Source organism: Homalodisca vitripennis, chromosome 2 (genome assembly GCF_021130785.1).
Source record: "Homalodisca vitripennis isolate AUS2020 chromosome 2, UT_GWSS_2.1, whole genome shotgun sequence".
Taxonomy (NCBI): Eukaryota; Metazoa; Arthropoda; class Insecta; order Hemiptera; family Cicadellidae; genus Homalodisca; species Homalodisca vitripennis.
The window spans coordinates 111,299,147-111,313,401 of NC_060208.1; the positions used below are offsets into that span (position 1 = coordinate 111,299,147).

Here is a 14,255-nt window from a genome sequence, read left to right on the forward strand (position 1 = left end):
TGGATGTAACTTAAAATAATAAATGTGTAAATATGTAAAAAAATTATGAATTTTTAAAAATAACTTTTGTTGTTAAGCAATAACACTTTCAGAACCATAAAAGTTTCCACAATGCCTTCATAATCAGTTACGGTGAAACTTCTCACATACAAAAACACTTACAGAAGTTTACTCTTAGTTACCAACTTTAACTATAGTTTCTCTCCTTTCTTTATACTTCCATTTATGAACCACCAAAGATGATCGATGTGATTATTTTATACTTCTTAGTTCTTGATTTCATTTTTGTATAATTGAACAATAAAATTTACTAGAAATATTATGAAAGATCTTGAGATTGGAAAATTTCACTTCTGTCTCCATGTTTATACACATGAAATCTCGTAAATGAATTAAGTTTAGACTTCTAAGTTTGCATGAAGAATCCATTTCTATTAGACAACATTGAGTTCAATGACGGTGTATATCCTTCCATGGGATTTGACAGTGTGTTAGGGAAGTCTAACTTTCTACAGGATATCTCAAGAACAAAATGAACTATAGCCGTAGAATTTTGCACTTTGGTACCACTCACACACATACAGTGACAACTGAATTATTGAATTGTTTTTAACTTATACCCTTCTTCCAGTCCTTTGACATACATAGCATGTATAAACTAAATGGTTTAGATATTTTGAATTTTATGTGAATGGTAAAAATTAAAATTTGAATGCAAGTTAAAATTTAAAACCAACATACATGGCCATTATTATACTCATGTGTAAATTACTAAAGTTGAACTCTTTTGATCTTCATACCTAAAGTAAAAAGCTGAGTCTTTATAACAATAACCTGTCATTTTCTAAAACCCAGAAGACATAAAGATGCTTAGTAGACTATATTATAGTTTACATTATATTCCAGAGTCAGTTTATTTTGTAGTAAATAATATTGCTTAGCACTAGTAAATAATATTGCTTATCTCATATCTACATTTCATGTTATTTTTGTAAAACCTTATGCTTGTACATTTTTTGAACTAACACAAAATGAGTATTTGGAAATGAATGCTACCCACCATTTGACGTTGGGCTTGGGGAACGCTTCGATGTTTACTGTGAACTCTACGTTAGTGTCTCCCTCATTAGCCTTCTGGTCAGTCAGCTTTGTGCGGAACTGTGGACAGCACCTCACGAACATCTCTCCCTCATCTTTGTTGCTGCCGTAGATGTTGCTGATCTCACATGAGTACTTTCCTGCCATTACATATGTTTACATTAACATAAATGGATAAAAGAAATAAAATTGGATACTAGAGAAATAATCAAACAGGCCAATACAGATACAAAGTATTTATAGAAGTAAAAACAAAGCAACGTGAATCAACAATTTTTATGAGGTAACAAGAACGTAGCAAGTTCATAGAATAGTATCATCAACAAATAACACTTATTTTAACATTATTTAGGAAAGTTCTTTATCAAAAGATAAGGAATAAGTTAATCATTGTTGTACCAGTGTCTTTCCGGTTGATTTTGTGGACCACCAATGTCTTGGTCTCTCCATCTTCGCTGATCTGGATATGACCTCCATCATGTTTCAGCTCCTTGCCATCCTTAAACCTGTAACAGATTTAAGTGTTTGGTTGACTTTAGCAAACAGAAATGGTTAATGAGAAAAAGTTGTTATAATTAAATAAAGTATGCAAGTGGTTTCCTTGTTCAAAAGAAATTGAATTGTTGTTGATGTCAAAAATACTTGCTGTCACATTAAGGTATTGATAAAAAAGTATAAATAAATAAAAAATATGATTTTTGTTAAAAATCAATGGCAAATCTTCAAAGAGATTAATATGAATATGAAACAGTTTAAGCTACATTTAGCAAAATTTGTCAAATAGTGTATGGAAATTAAAAATTAGGAAATGGAAATGAGCTTCACTGAAACATTAGTGTCACAATACATTTTTTTAAGACTATAAAAAATTATATTAGACCATAGAACCTTAAAAATTAAATACAAGAAAAAAGTTGAAACTTCTGTACCAAAAAGATTTTAAATGGACAGACAGAACCTTCCCATGTGACACAACTGAGTGCAGTTTACTCAGGACTATTTGTTTGTCAAGTGCTAGAAATACATACTATTTAAGCTCCATCCAGCACAAACTTACACCAAGATGTGTATTTTTTACATTTTATATTTCTTCAGTAATAATTGATTATTATGCTATTTACTGAAAATCTTCGCTATTGTATGTTTTGAATTCAGTGCTTTCAGATGTTTATGTTTTGAATTTTTACTCTGCCTTGACTGTAAACTCATATTTTAGAACTTTTTGTTTATTTGCTAAAGAGAATAGATACAATATCTAAAACAAATTAGTTACTCATATATAAGACAACAATTATGCTTATAACAAATGCGTTAAAACATAATTTTATAACTATTTTGTATTGGGGATTATTTAGTTATAGGCACCGTTTTGAGTGAATTGTCTCTCAAACTGAGCTACAACTCCATTGAATAAGCTGGAATGTTTTTTATGGTAGAATGGTTTGTAATGATTCAGCTGTGTGATATTTTTCATATACTTCTTTTAATCAGTATAACACCATACATCCACAATGTGATCTTTTTACCATTTCCAAATAGTTGAAGAAGATTATTTGTAGATTCAAGTACGTGCAATTAATATTAAATTAATATTCAAAAAGTCTAAAACTTGGTGTTGATTTCTCCAAGGGATGCTACAAACTAAAATCAGTGTGACTACTAACCACTTGACGGTGGGGGCGGGGTCACCGCGAGCCTTGACTTGGAATGTGACCGTGTCGTTTTCGCTGACCTCCAGGTGTTTAGTCATGGTCTTGACGAACTCCGGGGGGCTGTGCACCTCCACTTTACAGAACTCGGAGGTTTGACTCAGCTCATTGGTGGCAACAACAGAGTACGAGCCTGTGTCGTCCAGAGTCGCCTTGTCAATCACCAGCTCGTACGTGCCAGTCACCTCGTTGTATGTCTTCACACGCTCACTGTTCTTCTGTATCACCTTGCCGTCCTTGTACCTGAGGAACAAACCTCAGTTGGTTACTCAAGTTCAAGTGATATTTTTTATTTGGTGTAAAACAAAATTTTATATAGTTTTATTATTTCTATATATATGTATAAATATATATTATAATCCAGTTAATTTATATTTATACATATGTTTTATGAATAGTAATCATATGTTTAGTAGTCATATATACTAATATTATAAATTCGAAAGTGCCTTTGTTTGTTTTGCTCTAGTCTTTAAGAAGTAACCATTAGTTATAATGAGATTTTTAGTGATTAGGTAAATAATAAGTAATCTTTGAAATATACTTAGAAATCTACTTTAGAAAGTGTCCTAACCTAAGATGGTAAGAATTCTACTTCGAAGACTGCATTTCAAGCAGTCAGTAAGAACTATGCAAGATGAAAGTTTACTGCACTATGCTTTTGAACTAATGTACCAATTCCAGCTATAAATTTTCTAAAATATTAAAAATATTTTTCAGTTTATAAAGAAACTAAAAAGTAAATAGTGTTATTATACTTTTTACTATACATTTTTTTCAAATATTAAGTATTACATATAAGAGACAAATTTACTATCTAGTTTTTACTTTACATTTAAAGACATAAAACCCATCTTAGTTGTCTTTTGACAGAAGTAGGCTTCTCATATCTTTGATATATATTTTCTTGATCGGGAAACAAGGCAAAATCATAACTATAGAACTAAAATACCAAGGATGAAGTACATTACAATGGCCATGAATTTTAAATATACACTTTTAAATATATTTTCTTAATCGTGCAAGAAGGTAAACTCAACATTGGCATCCGAAATATAATTCATTTGAACCAGAAGTGCTCATAAGAATAAGAATTTTATTCTGCCAGAAAATATTCCACACAAATACATTGGCACGTCAATACAATGTTACAACTTTTGTAATACAATGAATATTCTAAAAGTCTTGTTTTGTCCTACACTGTTGAGATGTACTCTTCCACTGAATAGAATGATCTTTTACATAGAAAATAATTTAGTTTAGCTTTAAATTCCATATCACGTAGCATCCTTATATCTAATGGTAACTTATTGTATAGTCTAATAGCCATCATCATTGGGCTTTTGTCGGTTTTAGCTAGTCTAGTTTGAGGTAAGTTGATATTGTTACGACTTCTTGTTTCATAATTGTGAAAATTTTTTCCTTAGGTTTACTTTTTCTAAATTAGCTCGGAGGTAAAGTAGGCATTGTTGTATGTATAAAGAAAATAATGTCAAAATTCTAAAACGTTTAAAAAGTTCTCTGCAAATATGATATTTATTGACTCCTGCCAATATTCTGACAACTTTTTTTTTGGATGATGAATACTTCATTTGCGTAAGGAGAAGAGCCCCAAACAATCAAACCATAATTTAAGTGACAGTGAAAAAGTCCGAAATAAGATTGTATAAGAGCTTTCTCCTCAAGTTCACCACATAAACGTTTAATTGCAAAAACACTTTTACTTAGTTTACTTTTAACCCCTACAATTTGCTGATACCAATTTAAATTAGGATCAAAAGTCAAACCTAAAAATTTTGGAAATATATCTTTTTGTGTCTCATTAGGATCTTCTCTGAGGCTAAATATTACAGTAGTTGTCTTATCATTATTTAGAATCAAGTTGTTGGCAGTGAGCCAGTTCTATACATGATTAATATTCAATTTGTAGTCTTCTAAGAGTTTGTTATAATCTTTATTTGTAGTTACTATAGTGGTATCATCAGCATATAAAACAATATTTGCAGGTACATTTACACTCAAATCATTCACTGCAATTAAAAACAGCAAAGGCCCCAAAACAGAGCCCTGTGGGACTCCACAGGTTATTGGTTTACACAGAGATATATCTTTTTCTACTACTACATATTGAGATCTATTCTTTAAGTAAGAGCTAAGTACATCTAAAGCTATCCCCTTAATATTATAATGTTCTAGTTTTTTAATCAAAATGTTATGAGACACTCGGTCAAAAGCTTTGCTAAGGTCACAGAAAGTTATAGCAGCAAAGTCTTTCTTTTCATGACAGTCTAGAACCATATCAACCAAAGAAATAACAGCTTGAGCTGTTGATAACCCTTTTCGGAATCCAAATTGTTCTCTACAAAGCAGATGTTCCATTTCCAAAAATTGTAATAACTGTTTACATATGACTAATTCCATGACCTTAGACAAAACCGGCACAATAGCAACTGGCCTGTAATTTCCTATTTCATTCCTTTTACCTTTTTTAAAAATAGGATGAACTTTGGTGATTTTTAAAACATCAGGAAATATTCCTAAATTTAAACAATTATTAATTAAAACAGTCAATGGTGTTACAAAATAAGTTATTGTTTGTTTAACTAAACAATTCGTCATACCAAAATGATCCATGCTATTTTTAGGAGCTAATTGTTTTATTATATCTAAAATATCACACTCTGTTATACCTCTAAAAATAAAACAGCTTGTATCATGAGGCACAATTTTCTGACTTAAATAATACTTAAAACTATAATTATTTTGGTTCACATTTACATATTCTTTGGCAACATTTATAAAAAATTCATTAAAATCATCAGGCTTAAAATAATTATTTACACTTTCCTTTGTAGTACACTTTTTATTTCTATTTACAATACTCCACAATGCCCTTGTTTTATTTTTGGCATTATTTATTAAACTAGTATTTGCATGCTTTTTTGCCTCTTTAATTTTACTTCTGTACATGTTTTTCAAGGTATTATATTCATTTTTGTACCATGCAATATTCGTTTCATTTGAAAAATGGTAGAGAATATCTAATCTATCTTTGATTCTTTGAAGCTCAGAATTGTACCAATGACACTTCCTATCTATTTTTTTATTTTTTGTTCTATTTTTCACAATACTTACAAAGCATATATCAAAGTAATATTTTAGAATATGTACAAATGTACTAAAGCCAACATTAACATCGTCTGCCATAAATACTTCCTTCCAATTTTCTTTCAATAAATAATATTTAAATTCTCTAATGCCTGCTTCAGTTATTTTAGTTACAGTTTTAAAACTCTTATCACAAAAATTACTTTTCAAGATTCAAGATTCAAGGTTTTTATTGTCGTTAGGCAATTCATAGAAATGCAATTGACAAAGTCATAGCTAATTATCTACAATGATCATAGCATATAAACCTTAAAAAATACATATTAGGCACATATTTATCATGTAGGTCAATTGAATAAATATGACAGTCAATAAATAAACTAAACTAAGTACATAAATTATTTACTAAAGTTAATGTAGGGTTTAAAAGTTGAATCTACACACAGTTAAAAATATTATAAATAAATGAATAAATAATTTAAAATCTTAGGCTACTAATATCACAGTTCAAAAAATCATTCACTGAATAAAAAACATTTTGTTTAAACCACCTTTCTGTTATTTTTTTAATACTTTGCAGGGGTACAGTCCATGCCTTTTCAGGTAATTTGTTAAAAAATTTAAGTTTCATTTTAATGTGACTTCTATTGGTTTTCTCTAATTTTATTTGAGGCAATTCTAAAAAATAATTTGATCTAGTTGGATATCTATGTACTTCCTGCCGTACTTTAAACAACTCAAGACTCTCTTTAACACCAATTAAACAGCAATATATATATATATATAAATTATAAAGGGTCATTACTTCTAGTTCTTTAAAAATTTCTACACACGATGCCCTAGGTTCAACATTTTTTATTATCCTAAGGGCTTTTTTTTGCCATACAAAAACTTTTTCGGAATTACAAGAGTTACCCCATAGGGTTATGCCATAACGCAAATGAGATTGAAAAAATGCATAGTAGGCCATAATTAGCATATTTCTTGATACACAGTTTTTTAACCTTCTCAAAAGATAGGTTACCTTTGCCAGTTTTTTACACAGTTCTTCAATGTGATAATCCCAGCTTAACCTACTATCTAGATACATTCCCAAAAGCTTTACAGGCTTAATGTCTTTATATATTGTGTGATTCAAAGAGAAAATTATGTTTTCAGTTTTGCTGTTGTTTACCATAAGTTTATTAGCCTCAAACCAATCTAATGCCCTTTTAACTGCCTGGTTTTCTAACTTAACAAGTTCATCAAGACTTTGATCAAAATTTAAGAGAGTGGTATCGTCAGCGTACAATATTGTTGTACACGGTGTATTAAAAGCTAAGTCATTGATGGCAATAACGAAGAGTAAAGGTCCTAACACTGAACCTTGCGGGACACCCACTTTTATTTCTCTAAAATTAGATTTGTCTTGCCCTTGTACAACCATCTGCTCTCTATAACTAAGGAATGATTTGAAAAGATTTAGTTCATTATTCTTAATACCATAACAAAACAATCTTTTCACTATTAATTCATGAGAAATACAGTCAAAGGCCTTTGACAAATCTATCAGTGTTGCAGACGTCAGGAACTTCCTCTCAAAATTTAAAAGAATTTTTTCCACTACTCTTTCTACAGCTTTTACAGTACTACGTCCAGAGATGAATCCAAATTGTTGATCGCAGAACAAATTATTTTGTACAAAGAAAAGATTTAGTTGCATTTTTATACACCCTTCTAAAATTTTACTAAATATTGGTATCAAGGAAATTGGGCGATAACTTGATGGATTAAGTTTATCTCCTTTTTTATAAATGGGTGTAACTTTACTTATCTTAAAAGCTTTTGGATATTTACCTTGTTCCAGAATCATATTAAAAATAAAGGTGAGATGTCTTAAAATTATGTTTATGATGTCCTTTACCACTTTGTTAGATATCCCGTAATAGTCCTCGCTCCTTGATGAGCTCAGGTTTGATACCAATTTTAAAATGTCACTATCTACAATTTCTTTCCAACTAAAGATCTCTATTGCCCTATTAGAATTCAAGACGTAATTATGTAAGTTCTATTGCATTGTTTTCCAATACACCAGTGTTTAAACCACTACCTATGTCTAGATTACTTACTAAATTAACAAAATAGTCATTAAATGTATCACATTGAATGCCTGCTGCCTGATCATATTTATTGTTATTGCCAGGGTTAGTTTCTGCTTTTATTACATTCCAGGCTGCTTTACATTTATTTGTGGCATTTTGTATATAGTTTTCATTTGACTTTATTTTTTCTTGCTTAATTTTGGACCTGTACTCTTTTAAAGCTCCTAAATATTCCTTCTTATGGTAATTTTCATTAAGTGTACCCTTGCTACTTTTGAACCTATCATAAAGGCCAACCACAAACTCTCTAAATTTTCTTAACTCTGATGTAAACCATTTATGGTGTGGGATTTTCAAAGCGTTAGTTTTAATCTGCTTCACTTTACAAAACTCATTGAGAGAGTTTGTCACATTAGCAATAAAGTAATCACAGGCTTGATCAACCTCAAAAAAATATGTAAAAACTTGTGCAAGGTGATCACTGACATGCTTATTAACTACAATCGTTGTATAATTATTATCAAGAGAAGTAAAAATATTATCCAGGCATCTGAGACCTCTAGTAGGCTCAAAAACTGTTCCTTTTATTCCATACATACAACAGAGATTTACAAAGTTTACTGCATTTTTATCATTCATGCCCAGAAAATTCATGTTAAAATCACCACATATAACACATTGCTTATTTAAACGATTTATGTAACTTAATACTTTCTCCATGATGTCAAAGAAAATTTCAATATTACCATAACTACGATATACAGTTACTAATAAAAGCTCAACTTCCAAAATTTCGACACATGCAATTTCACAATCTAGCTCCATAGAGAGCCCATTGATGTCATCCATTATTTTAAGACGTGTTGGATCATACCTAGAAAAAATTACTGTACCTCCGTGGATCTTAGAAGTTCGACAACAACTGGTTACATGTTTTAAGTCATTAATTGAGTATGTACATATCTCATGATATTCCATCCAGTGCTCAGTAAGGCATAAAAAATCTAAATTTAATTCAATTGAAATATTTTCCAAAATACTTATTTTATTAGAGAGGCATTGACAATTTTGATGGTAAATTGTGAAATTTGATTTTTCAGAACCATTTTTCAACTTTACATCATCTTTATTTTTCTTAATATAATTAGTTTGACCATTTATCTTATTTACATTTCCTGACAAGATACTATAACTATCATTACTTAAAGTAGGTGTACTAGTGCTCATGAAATCAGTTGATGTTATATATTGACAGTTGTTTCCAGAAGGCTGTAGTTTTCCAACAGAGATTCGGTTCCTGGAGCAGGCGGCTGGTCTTCCTTCGGTCCCTGAGAACGTTTTATACCCATCTGTGAAGATGCTACTGTCTCAGCTATCATATTAGATAACCATCTCTTACCCTTGTGGTTAAGGTGTTGTCCGTGTCGTGTATGTAACTGTCTCACTGCATTACTTGCTCTAACCAACGAAACATTGCTGAACTGTTTACTGAGTTCCTTAAGACGCTTATTTAGGTTTTTACCACTTCCTTGTTGACGCAGGACCAATTTGCCAAGTCGTATCTAATAGGTAGGTCTACTAAAACTACATTAGTGTCCTTTGTTTCATTAAGAGTTTTATGTAAAATCTCAAGAAAGTTGTCTGCTTCATTTTTTGCCACATCATTACTTCCGCAAACAACAACTAAAGTATCACTTTTACTAAGGTTATCTTCTTTTACATTTATTACTTTAAGTATATATTCAGTAAGTCCACCAGGTCTTACAAAACCTACTGCCTCATGTGTTCCCTGCACTGCATTCAGATGCCATGCTAAATCACGACCATGGCTATCAGCGCAGATGAGTAAATTTCTTTTATCAGTAGATTTAGCAACAGAATGAGCAGTGTTAATTTTTTCTTCTACTTCGTCAGCCGAATCCTCATCAACACTGTCGTCACCATCCTCAAGTACTTCATAGCGATTGTTTATATCAACTTCTTCATGCACTATTTGATGTTTCAGAAGGCTATGTGTTTGAATTTTTCCTTTTTTACTTTGGAAATTCGGTGTAGAGTGTGTTACTGGGCTTAATTGTTTATCCTTCTTGCCTTTTATTAATGGCCAGACAGGTTTCTTAATTACTGAATTGAGTTCGTTAACTTTTTTCTCTAACATTATTATATTTTCCTCTTTTTTTAAGACGAAAGACATACAGGTGCAAAACCTACAAAATTGTGTGCAAAGCCACGGGTAACTACTTGTTTAAATATATTTCTAATACATTTTAAAAACATGAAATAGTGTGAAGAGGACAAAATTAATAAACCAAAATTTAACATTATCCAAAATAGAGCATTAAATGATTTTTACCCGTTTAAAAACTTACACCAAATGGTGAAGTTATGAATTTAAATGGGAATATTAGATCTTTATCTCATATAAACTGACAATAAAGAAAATAGTAATTCACTTTAAAGTTATAAATAGAATTAAATTAAGCGAACTTACAGTAAACAGTGAACTTAGAACTAGTCTCCTCTTTTCCCAATTCATTGGACACCTTGCAAGTGTACTTTCCGGAGAGTTCTGTTGTAACTTCTTTGATTATAAGTTTGTAGTTGTCACCCTCCTCAATCCTCGTAAACTCTGTCTTCTTCTCCGTTATCTCAACCTCATTGTGGAACCTACAAAGTCAAGTTTTATTTTACTTGGATGTAACTTAAAATAATAAATGTGTAAATATGTAAAAAAATTATGAATTAAAAAAAATAACTTTTGTTGTTAAGCAATAACACTTTCAGAACCATAAAAGTTTCCACAATGCCTTCATAATCAGTTACGGTGAAACTTCTCACATACAAAAACACTTACAGAAGTTTACTCTTAGTTACCAACTTTAACTATAGTTTCTCCTTTCTTTATACTTCCATTTATGAACCACCAAAGATGATCGATGTGATTATTTTATACTTCTTAGTTCTTGATTTCATTTTTGTATAATTGAACAATAAAATTTACTAGAAATATTATGAAAGATCTTGAGATTGGAAAATTTCACTTCTCCATGTTTATACACATGAAATCTCGTAAATGAATTAAGTTTAGACTTTAAAGTTTGCATGAAGAATCCATTTCTATTAGACAACATTGAGTTCAATGACGGTGTATATCCTTCCATGGGATTTGACAGTGTGTTAGGGAAGTCTAACTTTCTACAGGATATCTCAAGAACAAAATGAACTATAGCCTTAGAATTTTGCACTTTGGTACCACTCACACACATACAATGACAACTGAATTATTGAATTGTTTTTAACTTATACCTTTCTTCCAGTCCTTTGACATACATAGCATGTATAAACTAAATGGTTTAGATATTTTGAATTTTATGTGAATGGTAAAAATTAAAATTTGAATGCAAGTTAAAATTTAAAACCAACATACATGGCCATTATTATACTCATGTGTAAATTACTAAAGTTGAACTCTTTTGATCTTCATACCTAAAGTAAAAAGCTGAGTCTTTATAACAATAACCTGTCATTTTCTAAAACCCAGAAGACATAAAGATGCTTAGTAGACTATATTATAGTTTACATTATATTCCAGAGTCAGTTTATTTTGTAGTAAATAATATTGCTTAGCACTAGTAAATAATATTGCTTAGCTCATACCTACATTTCATGTTATTTTTGTAAAACCTTATGCTTGTACATTTTTTGAACTAACACAAAATGAGTATTTGAAAATGAATGCTACCCACCATTTGACGTTGGGCTTGGGGAACGCTTCGATGTTTACTGTGAACTCTACGTTAGTGTCTCCCTCATTAGCCTTCTGGTCAGTCAGCTTTGTGCGGAACTGTGGACAGCACCTCACGAACATCTCTCCCTCATCTTTGTTGCTGCCGTAGATGTTGCTGATCTCACATGAGTACTTTCCTGCCATTACATATGTTTACATTAACATAAATGGATAAAAGAAATAAAATTGGATACTAGAGAAATAATCAAACAGGCCAATACAGATACAAAGTATTTATAGAAGTAAAAACAAAGCAACGTGAATCAACTATTTTGATGAGGTAACAAGAACGTAGCAAGTTCATAGAATAGTATCATCAACAAATAACACTTATTTTAACATTATTTAGGAAAGTTCTTTATCAAAAGATAAGGAATAAGTTAATCATTGTTGTACCAGTGTCTTTCCGGTTGATTTTGTGGACCACCAATGTCTTGGTCTCTCCATCTTCGCTGATCTGGATATGACCTCCATCATGTTTCAGCTCCTTGCCATCCTTAAACCTGTAACAGATTTAAGTGTTTGGTTGACTTTAGCAAACAGAAATGGTTAATAAGAAAAAGTTGTTATAATTAAATAAAGTATGCAAGTGGTTTCCTTGTTCAAAAGAAATTGAATTGTTGTTGATGTCAAAAATACTTGCTGTCACATTAAGGTATTGATAAAAAAGTATAAATAAATAAAAAATATGATTGTTGTTAAAAATCAATGGCAAATCTTCAAAGAGATTAATATGAATATATGAAACAGTTTAAGCTAAATTTAGCAAAATTTGTCAAATAGTGTATGGAAATTAAAAATTAGGAAATGGAAATGAGCTTCACTGAAATTAGTGTCACAATACATTTTTTAAGATTATAAAAAATTATATTAGACCATAGAACCTTAAAAATTAAATACAAGAAAAAAGTTGAAACTTCTGTACCAAAAAGATTTTAAATGAACAGACAGAACCTTCCCATGTGACACAACTGAGTGCAGTTTACTCAGGACTATTTGTTTGTCAAGTGCTAGAAATACATACTATTTAAGCTCCATCCAGCACAAACTTACACCAAGATGTGTATTTTTTACATTTTATATTTCTTCAGTAATAATTGATTATTATGCTATTTACTGAAAATCTTCGCTATTGTATGTTTTGAATTCAGTGCTTTCAGATGTTTATGTTTTGAATTTTTACTCTGCCTTGACTGTAAACTCATATTTTAGAACTTTTTGTTTATTTGCTAAAGAGAATAGATACAATATCTAAAACAAATTCAGTTACTCATATATAAGACAATAACAATTATGCTTATAACAAATGCGTTAAAACATAATTTTATAACTATTTTGTATTGGGGATTATTTAGTTATAGGCACCGTTTTGAGTGAATTGTCTCTCAAACTGAGCTACAACTCCATTGAATAAGCTGGAATGTTTTTTATGGTAGAATGGTTTGTAATGATTCAGCTGTGTGATATTTTTCATATACTTCTTTTAATCAGTATAACACCATACATCCACAATGTGATCTTTTTACCATTTCCAAATAGTTGAAGAAGATTATTTGTAGATTCAAGTACGTGCAATTAATATTAAATTAATATTCAAAAAGTCTAAAACTTGGTGTTGATTTCTCCAAGGGATGCTACAAACTAAAATCAGTGTAACTACTAACCACTTGACGGTGGGGGCGGGGTCACCGCGAGCCTTGACTTGGAATGTGACCGTGTCGTTTTCGCTGACCTCCAGGTGTTTAGTCATGGTCTTGACGAACTCCGGGGGGCTGTGCACCTCCACTTTACAGAACTCGGAGGTTTGACTCAGCTCATTGGTGGCAACAACAGAGTACGAGCCTGTGTCGTCCAGAGTCGCCTTGTCAATCACCAGCTCGTACGTGCCAGTCACCTCGTTGTATGTCTTCACACGCTCACTGTTCTTCTGTATCACCTTGCCGTCCTTGTACCTGAGGAACAAACCTCAGTTGGTTACTCAAGTTCAAGTGATATTTTTATTTGGTGTAAAACAAAATTTTATTTATATAGTTTATATTATTTCTATAATATAAAGAAATATATGTATAATAAGATTATAAGCCTTGTGGTCATTATAATCCAGGTCAATGGAACCTGATATATATATAATTTTTGGAATTATGTGTTCAAAATAATGAAAATAGGCACCAGAAAACTCAAAAATTAAAAATAGAGATTCTGAACATAAAAATGTATTGGGAAAATTATTAACATTTGTTAGTTAGGTATAATCATCCCTTCAGACCCAGGTGATGAGTTTACTATGCAGTAAATATGATCATAACCTCCAAATCATCACCTTGGGCTCATAAGGTTGAAATTTGTTCAGTTACCAGAACCATAAAAATTAAGACATCCACTTTATTATTATCTTCCTGATATAATCTCTAGAATCTTCTGAAGAATTGCACACTACCTGAGTAAATAAACAATACAAACAATCTATACATT

At 30.9% G+C, this 14,255-nt stretch overlaps 2 protein-coding genes across 8 annotated transcripts in view; both read right to left on the reverse strand.

Moving 5' to 3' along the window:
- The window catches only part of LOC124354601 (obscurin), a 103,253-nt gene extending 100,199 nt beyond the window's left edge, over window positions 1–3,054 (reverse strand). For all 4 annotated transcript variants that reach the window (XM_046805186.1, XM_046805185.1, XM_046805184.1 and 1 more), the window contains exons 1-3: window positions 2,763–3,054; window positions 1,498–1,604; window positions 1,061–1,238 (exon numbers count right to left, since the gene is read on the reverse strand). In XM_046805186.1, the coding sequence (XP_046661142.1) occupies window positions 1,061–1,238; window positions 1,498–1,604; window positions 2,763–2,848 (371 nt within the window). In that variant the 5' untranslated portion in view covers window positions 2,849–3,054. The remainder of the gene's footprint in view (window positions 1–1,060; window positions 1,239–1,497; window positions 1,605–2,762) is intronic.
- Window positions 3,055–10,458: 7,404 nt separating this feature from the next.
- LOC124354603 (obscurin-like) overlaps window positions 10,459–14,255 on the reverse strand; it is a 31,337-nt gene continuing 27,540 nt past the window's right edge. For all 4 annotated transcript variants that reach the window (XM_046805193.1, XM_046805191.1, XM_046805192.1 and 1 more), the window contains 4 exons: window positions 13,448–13,735; window positions 12,180–12,286; window positions 11,743–11,920; window positions 10,459–10,663 (listed from right to left, as the gene is read on the reverse strand). In XM_046805193.1, coding sequence (XP_046661149.1) covers window positions 10,474–10,663; window positions 11,743–11,920; window positions 12,180–12,286; window positions 13,448–13,735 — 763 coding nt within the window. In that variant the 3' untranslated portion in view covers window positions 10,459–10,473. The remainder of the gene's footprint in view (window positions 10,664–11,742; window positions 11,921–12,179; window positions 12,287–13,447; window positions 13,736–14,255) is intronic.